At 42.5% G+C, this 17,510-nt stretch overlaps 1 protein-coding gene across 1 annotated transcript in view; it reads right to left on the bottom strand.

Moving 5' to 3' along the window:
- Positions 1-1,686: 1,686 nt before the first annotated feature.
- MAPK8IP2 (mitogen-activated protein kinase 8 interacting protein 2) overlaps positions 1,687-17,510 on the bottom strand; it is a 70,941-nt gene continuing 55,117 nt past the window's right edge. Inside the window, exons 10-12 of the mRNA XM_075208455.1 lie at positions 9,989-10,059; positions 8,632-8,730; positions 1,687-3,650 (exon numbers count right to left, since the gene is read on the bottom strand). Coding sequence (XP_075064556.1) covers positions 3,578-3,650; positions 8,632-8,730; positions 9,989-10,059 — 243 coding nt within the window. The 3' untranslated portion in view covers positions 1,687-3,577. The remainder of the gene's footprint in view (positions 3,651-8,631; positions 8,731-9,988; positions 10,060-17,510) is intronic.

Here is a 17,510-nt window from a genome sequence, read left to right as displayed (position 1 = left end):
ATGAATCTAATAAAATACACGCAGCAATAGCTAATGGGCCTATTAATGATAGAGAGAAAAGCCCTTGCTCAGGGGAAAACAAGTGTTTTTGCTGGAGTTAGGGCTTCTCAATATCTATGAAACCCTCCCTGCTGATGATCGCCTTCGTCAGGTCTCTGTGGTGAAAGTTATTCCATGGGGAAGCCTACTTAGCAAGGACAGAGATACAAGTATCACTGCTGTCCTCCTTTTGCTATCTGGGGCAGCACAGTGGTTAGCATTGCTGACTCACAACGATGGGGTCACGAGTTTGATTTACGACCAGGGACCTATCTGTGTGAAGCTTGTATGTTCTCTCCGTGTTTGCGTGGGTTTCATCCAGGTGCTGCGATTTCCTGTACACTCTAAAAACATGCTGGTAGGTCAATTAGCATCTGACTAAATTAAACCTTAATAAGTGTGCGCTTGTGTGTTAGGGAAATTAGACTGTAAGCTCCAATGGGGCAGGGACTGATGTGAGTGACAAATATTCTCTGAACTGTACTGCGTAATATGGTGGTACTATATAAATAAATGATGATGATAATAATTGCCATCTTGGGATGGCAGTAGCACAGGAAATTGAATGAGAAAATGCTTTATTTATGTTTTTGCATTTGTTTTAAAATAATAATTTTATAGTTTGTTTTTTTTAACTATTTTATTATTTTTTCGGGGGGAGGGAGTCAGCGCTTTCACTGCCAATGTGTAAAGAACCTAATCAGAGGCATCCGGTACTCTTATCGCTACCAGACAGTATGGTCGCACAACTCCAGCTGCTCCACCCATAGTTCTTTATTAAATTGCAGTGATAATAGATTTTCTTACGCTGCTTATCACAGCAATAGAAAATCTATGTTACTGCCACACCATAATAGACCTGTAAATCTCTTCACTCTTTAAAGAGAAATGTGCTCCATAGAAACAGCTCTTACACATAAATAATGCTGCCTACCTTTAGTTCTTATGCAGCAAATTTCTGATGTCTTACTAATCAGCCATTCATATACAGTGTCCCTGATTCCATAGGACACTCCTATGATTTGTTTGTCCCTGATGATTTACTTCCCTTGTTTTGGCTGTGGAATGCAGTTCTTACCATTTTCTTATCCCGTATCTTATAAAAGTGTGTGGGATAGTAGAGTGCCTTTGCATTTTTCTTCTTTTGTTTATTTCTTCTGTCTTCCTATTCTCACTATTCGTTCCCAATGTTTTGCACATAAAACATTTATTAAACAGGAGTAATTAATATGCTATGAACTTGCATTATGATGATATTGTGGCACAGTGGTTAACATTGCTGGGATCGCGATGGGGCTGTACGTTTACTTCCAAACCTTCGTGTTATCCGAATAGAGTTTGTATGTCATCCATGTGGTCACATGGGTCTCTTATCACAGGTTCAGAGACATTGCCTTCTAACTATATTGGTCACTGTGGTTGTGGTAGGGAAAGTAGATTGAAAGCTCCAGGGTGTTTCTGAATAATAAATCTCTGATTGTGCAGTGCTGAGACATATGTTATCACTGTTTACATAAAACGATAATAATGTTCTATGGTTGTATTAATGTAGTGTTTTATGTTTGCATTCAAGTAACAATTGTACTGCACTGGTTCACATTTTACATTGTTTAAATGCACATACACAAGCGAAGCACACATAGCTGATACAGCTCAATTTTTTTTATTGAATGCTGAAAGGAAAAAATGAGCCATGACATGAAAAAGATATATGCCATTATCAAGTATGATTGAATATCTAATATCTGCTCCCATGAACTTTCCCTTTTGTTATCTGAGGTGGCAAATAAAGCCAGTTCTTGGGTCACAGAACAGTGCAGGTTTTCAGAATGTTTTACAATCATTGCAAAGGTTGCATTTGCCAGCATGACTTGATCATTTGTGGATATGTATGTTTTCATGTGGGGGGATTGGAGAAATCTGCACTGCAGTTGGGTATGAGGATTGTCTTTGCCTACTCGTGTACTAGGATTTTACTTTCTCTAATTAAAATGTCTCTATTTACACAGAATACCTCACTATATGCATGTGAATGCCCCCAGTAAAAGTAAATTGTATCTCGTTCATAACAACCCATATCTCATGTTCCCGATATTTTGGCATAATATTGTTATGACTTCCCATATAATCCTCCCAAACGGTGGTCAGCGTGTATGAGGTCTTTACGCACCTAGTGTCTGCAATCTCCTCATGTTGTACAGTCTGGATCTTCATGCCATTGGCCCCTCAGGTCTGGCATAGAAAGGTCTAGAACACCACGAGAGCATGATCTGCAGGTTCTAGTACAATGAAGCATTGAGCTGCTGATCACTAGCAAGGGAAGGGGGTAATTGTAAAATGAGCTGCAGATCTCTAGTAACAGGCATTGGATCCATGAAAGGTACTGTCCAGGACAGGGTGCTGGCTGAGGCAGCAACTAAAATATCGCTCCTCTCACCATTTACACAAAATATCATACACATTTGTATTATTTCAGTGTATACTGTAATAGCAAACATTGCCACTATTCATTATGATATCTACCAGCAACGTAGAAACAACTAATTTAGACAAATGTCAGCAAGAACTTTAGCATCTGTAAATTAATGCCCTATATTTTGCTCCCTCCCCCCCACTTCTTGCTGCCGGAGAGAGCGATCTTGGTCTGTCACATTACAAAGCCACCCCTGGGCACTGTGTATGATGCTCAGCAACAAAATAATAGGATTCAGTTTTCTTTTATGAGAAAATATAACTGAGTGAAGAACTACAGGTCACAGGAAGCAAAGGGACGGCTACGGTAGTGGGCTCATGGAAATGCAAGGGTTGATGGAGCCAGAAGCAACAAACTGTACATCACTGAAATAAAGGGATATTATTAGATATATAAGCTGCAGATGTGTCTGATCATACATGGTTACAAGAGGCATACCTGCACGTAACCAGTGCAGCTCTCTGGATAAAGAAGAGATGCTCTGCAGAGATTAGTAAAGTCATGCTCTGCAGGTGAGTACTAGGGATGACACTAACATCAGACTCTCTGCTGAACTGCAGTTAGGCATTGGATAAAGAAATATGTGCAGCAGGACATGTGGTTAATTTAAATTGTTCTGCTGGTCATATGCATGAAAGGAGTTAACACGACGCTCTGCAGTCCGTAGAATAAGAGATTTTTATGTGAGATATTCTGCAGTATGGAGCAGGGAAATGGTTAACCCTACATGCTCTCCTGTCAGAAGCAAGGGAAACGTTACTTTGAGATGCTCTGCAAAATGGAGCAGGGATTAATTCAGGACGCTCTGAAGTCTAGCAGGGAAGGAGTTAAAGTGTGAAGAAAGAGAAAAGACTTACAGGAGACTCTGCAGTCTGCTTGTAGGAAAGGGGTTAATGTGAGATGCACCATAGAAAGTCTATGATCCTTACTAAAGATTTTGTGGTTGGGGATGTCAGGGTTCATGCAGGCTCACTGCCTCTGGTGTTCTGGCTGAGTGACAATGACATTGAGATTTGTATATATATTTATACCCCTGGTAACCCCAATAATATCTACAGCCCCTGGTTACTCCAAGTAAATATCTTCTGTGGGGCAACTGAACTCCACATGTTCCTGATAGAATTCCTGGAAAGCCCGTCTGGAGAGAGAAAGGAAGAAAGAGAGAAACAGGTCATCAGAACATGTTACTTCTTGCACTATGCCACTTACCAGTAGTGTATCTTAGTTTAGACTCCTTATATTGCGCTTGTACCACATGCAGTATGCTTACATAGTGTCACATTTCCATTTTTTTTATTTTTTTCAAATTTTCATTTTTTATAATATGTCATGGTGCAATGCAGTTCAGGATTTAGGAGTTCTCTGTATGGCTCCCTCAGTTCTTATCTTCTGACTTCCCCACCATCATCATGGGTGATATCAACAACGTCACTGCTAATCCACGTTCCAATGCTGTTTCCAAACTACTCTCTTCAACCTCCTCCCCCAACCTCTCCCAGTGTGTTGAGTCCTCTGCTTATCAGGATAGCCATTGCCTTGATTTTGTTTTCTCTAGACTATACTCAGTTTCTGTTTTCCTTAACACGCCTTTCGTCTCTCCGATTATCACCTTATCAGCTACATGCTCACACCCAGTAGTTTAACTTCTCTGCTGTCTAACTCTACCAAGCCTCCTCATACCCACAGAAATCTTAACTCTATAAATTTTCAATAGTTTTCTACCTCTCTCCAACACCTTCTCTCTACAATCTCTACATTCTCCTCCTCTGTTATGACAGTACTGCATTTTCACCAAACTTGATCAAGTGACTCCAGCGAATATTGATATTACACGTCGACCTCAATGTCAGCCATGGCACACTAAAATAACTCAAAATCTTCAAACACTTTCCCATAAAGCAGAATGTCACTGGCATAAATCTTGTACCTCTATTGATTTCTTGATGTATACTTCTATGTACCACTCCTATCGAAATGCTCTGGACAAAGCAACATCAACATACTTCCAATCTCTCATCAATGCACTAGCTTCTAACCCCAAATGCCTTTTTAACACATTTAAATATTTTCTCAACTCTCCCATCCCAAACCCCCTGACTATTGTCAGTGCCCAGAATCTTGCTTCCTACTTTAAGGACAAGATTGATAACTAGACTAGAAATTGTATCATCTTCTTCGACAAGAAATTAGCTCAATTTGTTCCCAGCACTCTCTGACACCCTCTCTTCATTTGATCTCACAAATGAAGATTAAGTATTTACTCCCTTCTTACCTTCCTACTGTCCTCTTGATCCTATACCCTCACAAATCTGTAGATTCCGGTCTCATGTGCTCATTCCACCTTTAACTAAAATCTTTAATCTTTCTTTCTGTTCTGGTATCTTCCCTCCATTATACAAACATGCAATGATTACTCCTATTCTGAAAAAACTAAATTCTGACCCAAACTCTCTCTCAAATTCCGTCCCATCTCTCAGCTCCCGTGCCCCTCCAAGCTTCTAGAGAGACTTGTCTACACTCACCTCACACGCTTCCTTTCTGCAAACAACCTATTGGATCCTTTTCAGTGAGGCTTTCGCTCTCAACACTCGACAGAGACTGCGTTGACTAAGGTTGTCAATGATTTCATCACTGCTAAAAACAAAGGCCATTACTCTCTTCTAATTCTCTTGGATCTCTCTGCTGCATTCAACACTGTTGACCACTGTCTACTCATACAAACACTACAATCCCTAGGTCTTCAAGACACTGTCCTATCCTGGTTCTCATCCTACCTATCTAATTGCTCTTTCAGTGTTAATGTCTCTGGATCCACCTCTGCTCTGCTTTCTTTATCAGTTGGAGTACCACACGGCTCAGTCCTAGGTCCTCTGCTGTTCTTTATCTATACCACGTGGAAAACTAATGCACTCCTTTTGGATTTCAGTATCATCATTATGTGAATAATACCCAAATTTATCTATCCTCTCCTGATCTCTCACCATCTGTGTTGTTCCGCGTTACTGACTGTCTTTCTGCCATTTCATCCTGGATGTCCTCTCGCCAACTCAAACTCAATTTTTCAAAAACAGAGTTAATAATATTCCCACCCATGAACAGGGTCTTTGTCCCCAAACCTGACATTTGTATTTCTGTTTACAACATGACCATAAATCCCACCCATGGGATACTTGACTCGCAACTATCCTTTGTTCCCCACATCAATTCTATATTTACATCATGTTACATACATCTAAAAAACATTTCCCGAATACGCACATCTCACACAAGACACTGCAAAAAACTTTAATTCATGCACTCATCATCTCCTGCATTGACTATTAGAATTCCCTCCTTACTTGTTTTCCCCATAAACAGACTCAAACCCTTACGATCTATTTTACACGCAGCGGTCAGACTGATTTTTCTTGAAAATTGTTCTTCCTCTGCTGAACCACTGTCAGTCTCTACATTGATTGCCTGATTTTTACAGAATCCAATATAAAATTCTTTTACTAACATACAAAGCCATCGAGAAAATTGCACCACCACATATCTCACTTGTCTCAAAATATCTCCCAACTCGACAACTCCATTATACACAAGATCTGCGTCTCTCATCCACTCTCATTACAGCCTCCCATTCCCATTTTTAGGACTATTTTCGGGATGCACCCACGTTATGGAATTCCCTCCCTCGCACCACAAGACTTTCCTCTAGTCTACAAACTTTCAAGCATTCTCTGAAAACCCACCTCTTCAGACAAGCTTATAATATTTCTTAACCACCCTCTTAACCTCACTAGGTTACCCTATTATCAACCTTTACAGAAATCATACAAGACAACAACCCTCTGACGAACATTGCTGTGTGACATGATCACATAACATATAAATTACTTTTTACCTTTGCAAATTGGCTGGACCAATATGCAGTATGTAGACTTAACCTCATGTATCTGGCTCCCATTGACCTATAGATTGTAAGCTTGCGAGCAGAGCACTGTTACCTATTTTTCTGTTTTACCCAATATTGTTTATTACTGTGTTTGTCCCCAATTGTAAAGCACTACGGAATTTGCTGGCGCTATATAAGAATATGTTGATGATGATCATGTTTGCTGTGTTTACTTTACCACAGTCTATAAGGCTGGGTTCACACTACAGTGTTTTCAGCCAACTATCGGGTCAATCAACCATTCAGCCCGATATTGCACTAGTGTGTATACTGCAACGATGAGCGATTAACGTTCCAATGCACCGACCATCGTTTGTTTTTATTGTTCAGCAGAACGATAAATCTCATTCAGCTATGGAACAACATCCTTCCAATCCTGCAGTGTGTATGCACTCACAATCAGGATCTCCATAGGGTTTTAGAGAAATTATCTTTTCAGCCAGCGATTATGACAGTTACAGAGTACAGATCTGATGGCAAATCTTTAAGACATGTATACTGTGTACTCATGGCATGCTGATCAGTCATTGGTAAAATCATAGTAGATAACACATTCGTCGGAAAATTCTGTACTGTTTACCCAGCCTAATAGGGTTAAAATACTATCCAGCATCTAATCATCAGATATACTTTCATAAAGGAGCAATTATGAACCATGAAGGGTAAAACTGCAGTGCAAATTTTCTTTTGCGACATCATGTGCTCAGATTCACGCAAACACGTGTGCTAGTTTTATGGGATTTTCAAGATAACAGCATCTGCAGTGTCGCAAAAGTTGGCACTGGCCAATGGGAATGGTTTGATGGATGAAGGGTGTTACTTGCTAAGCGTGAATTAGGCACAGGTATGAGATTTCATTTGATGGGATGTCATTATGAGATTAATGAGATTTACACGGACACTGCCTGATTTGTGGGATGATGAACAGTCTTTTTTACCCTGTAAAAGGATTGACCTCACAGAGATCATATCTTGTCCTTATACTAGTAGTGGGATTGCACCTTGCAGTCGTACTTCTGTGAGAAAGTGCATTTCTAGGCACACTTTAACCCATACAAAATAATCATCAAGCACACAAAAGTGGCAGATGTGAATAACAGCATGTTAACCCACTCTTATGATTAATTAAAGATATATGGGCCTAAACCTAGCAATATTTTAGGAGAGAAACTGAAGGGTTACAATGAATAAATGGGGCAGTCCTAGAGTAGGTACTAGGTTGAACTACAATATGACACTTTTACAGTTTCTACCCACTGTAATGTGTAAAGTACTCACAAACCATGAGCCAGAGCGTGCAAAGACTCTGAAATACACGTGCACCTTGACACACACTTGGTGGTAAGCAGGCGCACTTTTCCTCATATAAGAACATAGCGAGTCTTCAGGTTTTGCTGTTCATAAATGACCCTTAGAAAGTAGGAAATGTCGGGCAATCCGTTTGCAAACATGACATTAGAAAATATCCAGGTGCTGACTGAGTGGATAGACTGCATGCAGTGCATGTAGCCACATATAATAATTTACCTGTTAATAGGTTGTAACAGCCCTGCATTGACTTTTTAGGCCAAAAATATTTCTGTCATAAAAATAGTTTTTACCAGTATAATACAATATAAGAAAACTCCTAATGTTGTAAGCTTGGGGTGAGTGCAATTTCCTATACAAAGAAACAGCTATATCCTGCTATGTAATTTTATCCCCAATGATGATTATGGGGAGTAAACAGAGGATGACCAAGAGCCGCAAGTTCCTTCTCATGTCTGCAGCGACCATTTTGTCTATGAAGCAAAGTTTATTGATTGTAGTAATAGTAGATTGTCAAGATAGCAGCAAAAACTAAAGTTACTATTTTCTATTTCTGAAAAAACAATAAAAGTATTTGATTTAAAAAAAAATAAACTTTTCTTAATAATAGTGAACTAACACTACTCCCATAGATTGCTAATTTCCACTACTATAAAATCAGGCAAACATCCTTCAGATCTATAAAGTGGATGATTCTGGACATTAGGCATTACATATACAGTGCAAATTATCTTTTTATGTTATGATGTCTCCTCTGATGTAATCCATAACTGAAGTGCAATACTCCTTATACTTAGAATGGATTCATATGTGTAAGTAATAGAACTTCATCTTCATTATCTCTCTACTCTGTCTGTGTTGGTGCCAAACTCACCCCACACACTCGGCAACACGTCGCATTGAGTCCTGGGAAACAAAGACATGGCAGGCGAACCGATTCAGGACAGGGTGTTTCGTGATGAAGCCAAAATAACTACAGGAAAAAAATGAACCGCACACGTTATATAATATGCAGATAAGAGATGATAATGCATGAATTACTTCTCAAGTGGAGAAACCATATAGAACAGATAGAGTGAGACAGGTGGCAGAAAGTAAGTCCTTAATGACAGAGAAAATTGCTAAGTGGTACCAATGAGAGGGAATAGAATGTAGATAATTCTTTCCAGTTCTAATTAGTCTACTGTCCAGGCTGTTGGTAGGCAGCTGGCACTTTTTCTCACTGGCTGCCGCTCTCTGTGTGTCACAACTGGTTGTCTATCAGCTGTGACACTTCTTCTGGCCACTAATCGCAGTTGAGGGGCTCGTTCTGAGCAGTCCCTAGGATTTGCCAATTGTACTTTAAATGGTAGAGAAGGCTTAGCCTCCATGCTAATCTGATGGTTTGCCTTTTACCTGACCCTGCCTGTTCCTGGATACTCTGCTGCCCATCTCAACCCTTGGCTTTGTTTTGGACCCTTCTTGCTCGCTGCCCACCTTGACCTTCTGGCTTGACATTGGTATCCCTGTCTGCTGCCTGCCCTCGACCATTTGCATCGGTACTGGTAATCCTCTGTATACCGCAGGTGTGCATACACCACCACTACATGGTTCCTGAGATACAATTTTACTACTTTGAGTTCAAGTCCTGAGGGTATCCGAGTACCTGTGAGAATATCTGTCTCCATGTTAAAGGCGGCTTAGGTGAAGACCTCTCACGTCCTGTTCTAAAAGTTTATCCTGGCTACCAATGGGAACTGAGGTCTCTATTTGTCTGCCCGTAGCTTACATTTTGTGGAGAACAAACTTACCACAGGGGCGGACCCAGACATTTGCCCTACCCGGGGCGATTTTAGGGGGGGGGGGTATTTAGGCCCCGCCCCCTTTCTGGGTTCTAAGGCTGCCGGCGGCTGCACAGTATGTGCAGGTCCGTTCAGCAGTGAAAGTGTGCTGGACCGCTGCTCTGATTGTGTTTAAAACACAATCAGAGCAGCCGGGCAGCACACTGTCACTGCTGAAAGGACCTGCACAGTGTGCAGCTGTCGGCAGCAAGCCCCTGCTAGGGGGGGGCGATCGCCCCGATTGCCCCCCCCCCCCCCCCTGGATCCGCAACTGACTCACCAAGCTGACTATTATCACCTTTCTAAGTCATGTGTCTAGTTACATAACCCTAGTGGCCTAAATAAGAGCCCCTGATGCCCGGTCATATATTATTATACTGTAACACCATAAATATAGATATTATTTCTTACCAGCTGTTGCGTGGATGACAGCCACAGAAGGAAATATTCTTCATTTGGAAAATATGACTGCAACGCTCATCCTATAAAACAAAAACAACCAGCACAAACATAATGTAAGAGTATCGTACCTCAGCTATCAGTCATACAGCACCACAATCTGCATGCCATGTAGCCAGGAAGCTACAATGATTAGCTGTGGATAACATCTTGTTGACTGTTTTGATTTAATTTATTAATATCTGTGGTTATTTTATTTATTTTATTTATACATTATGTTCTAATACTCTGGAGAATAATATAATACAGAACAAATCTATGGATGAAAGACACGCATCCCCACATACATAATTCACACTCCATGAAGCAGAGTATTATATACATCAAATCCAGGGCCAGCGCACCCACAGTTCGCCCATACCTCTGTGCTTATACTAATCCCCCGTCAGAGCGCTTACTGCATTTCTCGTGTTCCGCCGGCCCTGATCCAATCACTGGAGTAAATTGTAACTGAGATGCAGAAGCATTCAACTATAGACTCAAATAATCTGTGGTTATTTACATGTGGATCGTTTTTTAAATTTAAAGGTGTGAGATCCGAGATGGATGTATTTCAATTAAAGCATTTACCATTATCACTCTGACCCAAATAAAACTCTATATGGGTGTTTTGTCAAGGTGGCAGAACCAAATAGCTGTGGGAATAACTTTTCTTAATGCAGCTTTGCAAAAACGGTGTCTTCCTCCTTAATACAATAAGCTGTTACTTTCTGTTATGTCATACCATATGCTGCCTTGCAAACAGCACTCATGCAGAGTCGGGTGTAACTTGCTCCAAAAGCATAGGCATAAATTACATCCGTTAAAATTACGTAATTTACTTAGTATGCAGAGTCACTTAAAATACGTGCGACTCTGCCTAGTACACAAATTGCGTATATTTCAATAACATATGCTTAAAGTGTATCATACACTACAGGTCGCAAACCAGCTCTAGTGCTGCCAGTCTAGACCAGTATCAGCAAGATCAGATCGTGTGTGTGTGTGTGTGTGTGTGTGTGTGTGTCTTTAATTAAAATAAAGAATTTTTTTTCTACGGTGTGTGTTCTTTTCCAGAAATTTTCCCTGATACACTAACCCTGGTTTAGCCCAGAAGTGCCCACTTTAGGGCAAAACTCTGCCCAGTTTTTGTAAGCCCATCCCTTTTATGGCCCTTGGACAGGAACAGGAGGTATGGTGTATAGGTAGTGCAATGTTTTTTACTATATTATACGTCTTACATCTTAGCAGTTGGAGGGTTGCTGGCTGTAGTAATGCATCAGTGAGTGGCCCCTTCTCTTTATTGGCAGAACATTTTGGGTGTCTGTAAAAGGTATCTTAGTGGTGGATAGGTCAACACTGGGTTGCTTTATTGCTTGCCCAGCTGACAGTTGCGCCTGCCAAGACAAACAGTTACCCTGTGTAGGAACGACGGTCATCCTCATCTGATCCCCAATCAGCATCACAGAAGGTCTCTAAAGTTCAATTTTTGGACTTTGTTAATCCGAATTTTAAGGAACTTGTACCTTTCAGGTATCTTAGAATTCTTTTGACAGCGATCCTGTGTTGTTTCCCAGGGTTGATTGCAAATAGACTCACACAGCAAGTCGGGGCAAGTCCCAATACTTGCATACATTAAGCTTCCAACAGCGCTTTGGTAAGGGACTTGTTTCATCTCCTCCATCTTCTCGCTGCTTGTTAGTGACATTGGTGTGTTGTTTTTAAGCTTTTATCCATGGGATTGCTCACTGCCTTTGCATCAAACATTCCATATTTGGCAAGTTGATTAACTAAATCAGTCCCAGTTCTCAGATTTTGCACAATCCTCATGCCTAACAATTTATTTGCAGGGTATAGATCTTTTAATCTGAATTTTTGTTTCAACTGATGCTTTACACAGGTGATGCGTCTCTTCATACCTGCTAGCAACAGATCATCTACGTACACCACTATGATGAATAATTTTTCTTTTATAGATTTGCAATACAGATAGTGATCAGTATCTGACCTAATAAAGTCCATCTCCAGCAGAACAGCATCCAGTTTGACATACCAGCAACAACCACTTTGCTTTAGGTCTTAAAGGGATTTCTTTAGGAGTCAGACTTTTTCCTCTTGGAACCAGGGCCGGACTGGCCATCTGGCACTTCTGGCAAATGCCAGAAGGGCCGATGGCAGTGTGGGCCGGTCCGGTCCCCGCGATACACCGATTAAATAAAAAAAAATTTTTTTTCACCTTTGTGTGTAGCCGTCATGACGTCACACGTCATGACGGCTCTGTGCGCCGGCCCGGCTCCCGCGTAGGACTAGCTGCAGTGGAGGCAGCTGTCAGTGCTTTGGTAAGTGTAGAGAATATGTGTGCAGGGAGGGGGGGAAGACAAACGGAATATGTGTGCAAAGAGGGGGGGGAGACAAACGGAATATGTGTGCAGGGGGGGGGGGAGACAAACGGAATATGTGTGCAGGGAGGGGGGGGAGACAAACGGAATATGTGTGCAGGGGGGGGGAGACAAACGGAATATGTGTGTGCAGGGAGGGGGGGAGACAAACGGAATATGTGTGCAGGGAGGGGGGGGGAGACAAACGGAATATGTGTGCAGGGAGGGGGGGGAGACAAACGGAATATGTGTGCAGGGGGGGGGGAGACAAACGGAATATGTGTGCAGGGAGGGGGGGAGACAAACGGAATATGTGTGCAGGGAGGGGGGGAGACAAACGGAATATGTGTGCAGGGAGGGGGGGGAGACAAACAGAATATGTGTGCAAAGAGGGGGGGGAGACAAACGGAATATGTGTGCAGGGAGGGGGGGGAGACAAACGGAATATGTGTGCAGGGAGGGGGGGGAGACAAACGGAATATGTGTGCAGGGAGGGGGGGAGACAAACGGAATATGTGTGCAGGGAGGGGGGGAGACAAACGGAATATGTGTGCAGGAAGGGGGGGAGACAAACGCATAATGTGTGCAGGGAGGGGGGGAGAGAAACGGAATATGTGCGCAGGGAGGGGGGGGGGAGAGAAACGGAATATGTGTGCAGGGGGGGGAGAGAAACGGAATATGTGTGCAGGGGGGGAGAGAAACGGAACATGTGTGCAGGGGGGGAGAGAAACGGAACATGTGTGCAGGGGGGGAGAGAAACGGAACATGTGTGCGGGGGGGGGGAAGAGGGGCAATAAATGTCTGTGGGGGGAGAGGGGGTGATTGAAAATGTCTGCAGGGGGGGAGCAATGGCTGTAGGAGGGGGGAAATAAAAATGGCCAATGTGTGTGGGGGACAGTATATGACTATAATGTGTGTGGGGGACAGTTTATGACTATAATGTGTGCTATTAAGTGAATGTGGGGCTGTTTGGAGAAAATGAGGTCTAATTATTAAATGTGATTATGAATTATTTAATGCCAGGGATGTTTGTGGGAAATGGTTATTTTTATTAAACATAAATGCTATTTAATTTCTAGCTGAGGTTGTTTGGAGGGAGGGAAATAGATTTATTTATTAAATTGGAATACTATTATTTTAATATTGGGGCTGGAGTGAGGCCTAATTTTATAACGTGGGTGCTATATTGTGTTAACACCGGTGCTGTTTGGAGTTTTCTAACTTTCATGTACCCATTTTTTTCCAAATAGGGCCCCCAACATGCCAGGATCCAGACAAGCAGCAACTGATCTAAAGACACCAGCAGCCACAAGTGGTGACAATGACAAGACAGGTAAGAGAGAGCAGGACAGTCTGCCAACTGTCCTGAATTTGGTGGGTGACTGTCCCGCTTAGTCAGGATTTGGTCTGACTGCAAGGACAATTGGGAGGTATGTCCTACTTCACATTGTACTGCTTGTGAAGGCAGAACTGTGGGCACCTAACAGTAGTGCTCACAGTATTGCCTATGTATTTGTTGAAAATGTGTCTAATAACCATATTACATAATAGGAGCCCCCTGTCTTAAGTGCTTAGGGCCCCCTGAGACTAAGTCCAGCTCTGGTTAGCAGGAGGGAGCGGATAGCTACTCCCAGTTCCCCGACAGGACACAGCCTGCAGAGCAAGCCGAGGAGCTCTAAGTCTCATGAGATTTATTAATCTTGTGAGACTAAGAGTTTCCCTGCTCACTCTACAGGACATTCCCACTCTGATGGATGTCAGCAGCATCAGAAGCATAGATAAGTACAGTGGACTCAGGGTGTTGTAATGTGCTTCTGGGGTGGAGGGGTGGCATGATAGGGAGGGCCTGATAAATGTAATGTTTTATTATAATGTATGTAATGTATGTATCAATGCCCCATGTTGACCACGCCCCCTGCATAATGTGGCCACGCCCTTAGCGGCACCCAGTTTTTTCATGCTCATCAACAGAGATGGGCCTGTATGCTTGAAATGCCAGGGCTGATTTTTAGTCCCAGTCCGGCCCTGCTTGGAACACACCATCATTATAGTGTTCAGGTGGCTTCCTATAAATCTCTTAAACTAACTCCCCATTTAGGAATGCTGAGTCAAATCAAGCTGGTACAGCAATAAACCATTATAGAAATAGCAATGGCTGTTAGGGTGCTGTATCTGGCAACAGTCGAAAAGATCTCTCCATAGTTAATCCTGACTTTGTGGGTGTATCCCTTGGCAACAAGGCACGCTTTATAGCGTGCAATGGTTCCATCAGCATTTACCTTTTTAAAAACGACCCACTTGTTCTTGATCGTCTTATGGTTACTAGGTCCGACAACTACAGTCCATGTACTGCCGTCATCCAGAGCTGTCAACTACCTATTTATTGCCAATTTCCATTCCTCCCATTCGTTGGTTGATTTGGCCTCTTGGATGTTCTGCAGTTCACAGAAGACTATGTTAGCGAATTCCTCCTAAGGGGAAATACCTCTGTTGCTTTTTACAGAAATCCTGTTTTGCGATTGGATATCCACATTAACACTTTTGAGGTTCAGACACACTATCCGCTGCCTGTATATCCAGAATTACAAACTTTTGTTATGGTTGTTGTTCCACCCTACTGCTAGCTGATGTGATTTTGTGAAACACCACATCTTTGGGTTTTATGAGACATTTATTTTAATGTCCCAAAGTCTGTATCCTTTACTCTCCTGGCAGTATCTAAGCATGATACATTCCACTGATTTGGGATCTAACTTTTGTCTCTTTTCTTTTGGTTTATGTGCCTACACCTTGGAGCTGAAGACTCAGAGATGACCGACACTTGGCTTTTTCCCAGACTATGCCTCCAGTGGTGTTTTGCCTTTCACAGTTATTGTGGGAGCACGGTTCTTTAGGTATACTGCAGTGCACACTGCTTCCGCCTAAAACTCTTTTTCCAGACCTGCGTCATTTAATATAGTTAGTGCTCTTTCAACAATTGTTCAGTTTGCTCATTCACTCACACCATTTTTCTCTGGTGTGTAGGCAATTGTAAGTTGATGCTGTATGCCATATCCTTTGGGAAACTCAGCTAAAGTCCTGTTGTCATACTCTCCACCATTGTCGGATCTCAAGACTTTTCATTTCAGACCCATTTCAGTCTCTACCAGGCTCTTGTATTCCGCAATTTTGTTCACAACTTCACTCTTTGCTTTAATAGAGTACACGAGTGTCATCCTTGTGGCGTCATCAATGAGTGTCATGAAATATTTGTAGCCACTAACTGATTTTACCTCTATTGGACCACATGCATCTGTATGTACTAGAGCTAGCGGTACTTCAGCCCTAGTTGCTGACTCTGGAAAGTGGCAACAGGCTTGCTTACCCTTTACATAACGATCACATACAGGTCTTTCAGGATTACTTATACCGATCCCTGTCACCATCCCATCAACAGATTTCTGTATGTTGTCGTATCCCAGGTGATCCAGCTGCTTATGCCACAGCTCCATGGATTGCTTTGTGTCAGAAGCGGCCATCGCACAACACTGTTTGGTGTCTAGGACATACAGTTGGTTGCACCAGGTCGCTGTGGCCATTATAGTCCCTCTTTCATTTTCATTTTGCACCACACATTTGTCCTCTGCGAATTAGTCTTTGTAAACTTTCCTTTCTAGAATGCTTACAGAAATAAGATTGGTTCCCAAATCTGGGAATCTGTCTGTGATATCCCGACTTTTATGGCAGTAAGGACTTTTCTCCAATTCTTTTTACCAATATGGGTTTGCATGGTTTTAACGATGTGAACCACTCTTGATTGCAGCTGAATTGTCTAGTGTCTCCCGAATCCATATACCAGCATTTGTTTCTGTGACTGTCTGCAACATTCAATGCCGACTAGTTTGGTTTGTTACAGTTCTTCTGCACACCACTTGAATCTCTCAGCCTACATTCAAAAGCCTTATGCCCCATTTTGTGACATGCAAAGCACTTATACTTGGGCTTTTAGGACTTGGTTCCTTTGGTGAGTAAAGCAGAACTTTCAGCATTTGTCTCTACAGGAATTCGTTGTTGGAACTGCAGCAGCTTGGCCCTCATGATTTCAGTTGTTAGCTTGGTGTCATTGGATTCCAAAGGTACCACTCTCTGGCGTGAGATTTTGCAGCATTACCAGCGCAACTTCCTCATCGTCCACCTGTGCCTCCATAGATGCCAGTTGCTGGGCTATTGACAGCATTTTGTCTATATACTTGTTCATGTTCTCATAGACTCTTAAATTTGTCCCATACAGAGACACCTCAAGTTTATTCTTCACATCAGGGGGTAAATGTATCAAGCTGCGAGTTTGCAACTCCAGCGATTTTCTCGGGAGAGTTGAAACTAGCCGATGTATGAAGCTGAGATTTCATGCAAAATCGCCAGAGTTGTGCTTCTGTCAAAATCGCTACTTGCAAAATCTCCAGAGATCAAACTCACCACTGTTTGCCGCTGCAGCTGTACAAGTCTACAATGTATGAAGCTGCGAGTTAGCAAACTCAGGAGAGTTTGCTTCTAAAGACGCCAGATACAACATGCTGCTTGATAGCAGCGTGATGTATCAACACATCACTGTGACACTGCCCTGACAGTGTTAAAATGTTAAAGAACAGATAAAAGTTGTTTTTTTTAAAAAAAGCGTGGGGTCCCCCCGCTATTTATGCTTAACCCTAGTGCTGCCTGACTAGTGCTGGTCCCGTGAAAATCGGGGAAAAATTTTGCGTGGGGTCCCCCAATTTTCACTTTACCAGCACTAGGCAAACCAGCCAGGGTTGGCGGCACTATAGCAGGGGGACGCGCAGCAGGGGTCCCCCTGCCATAATGACTAACCAACCCTAGACTGTTCAGCGCTGGGCTGGATTCCCTAGGGAGTGGGGTCCGCTGAAAAAAACGAGCGGGCCCCCCCCCTAGAAAGAACCAGCCCAGTGCTGATAGCACTAGGCCTCTTCCTACTACCCCTGGGCTGTGGGTAGTAGGGTAATACGGCGTAAAGTAGTAAAAAAAACAAACGGACACCAATTTTGTTTGTGGAACTACAAGTCCCAGCCAGCCAGGTTGCCAAAAACAGTGTGGCCATGCTGGTGCCTGTATAACTACAAGCA

Source organism: Mixophyes fleayi, chromosome 4 (assembly GCF_038048845.1).
Source record: "Mixophyes fleayi isolate aMixFle1 chromosome 4, aMixFle1.hap1, whole genome shotgun sequence".
Taxonomy (NCBI): Eukaryota; Metazoa; Chordata; class Amphibia; order Anura; family Limnodynastidae; genus Mixophyes; species Mixophyes fleayi.
The sequence above is the reverse complement of the archived record's forward strand: the minus strand, read 5'-3'. Positions and strand labels throughout refer to the sequence as shown.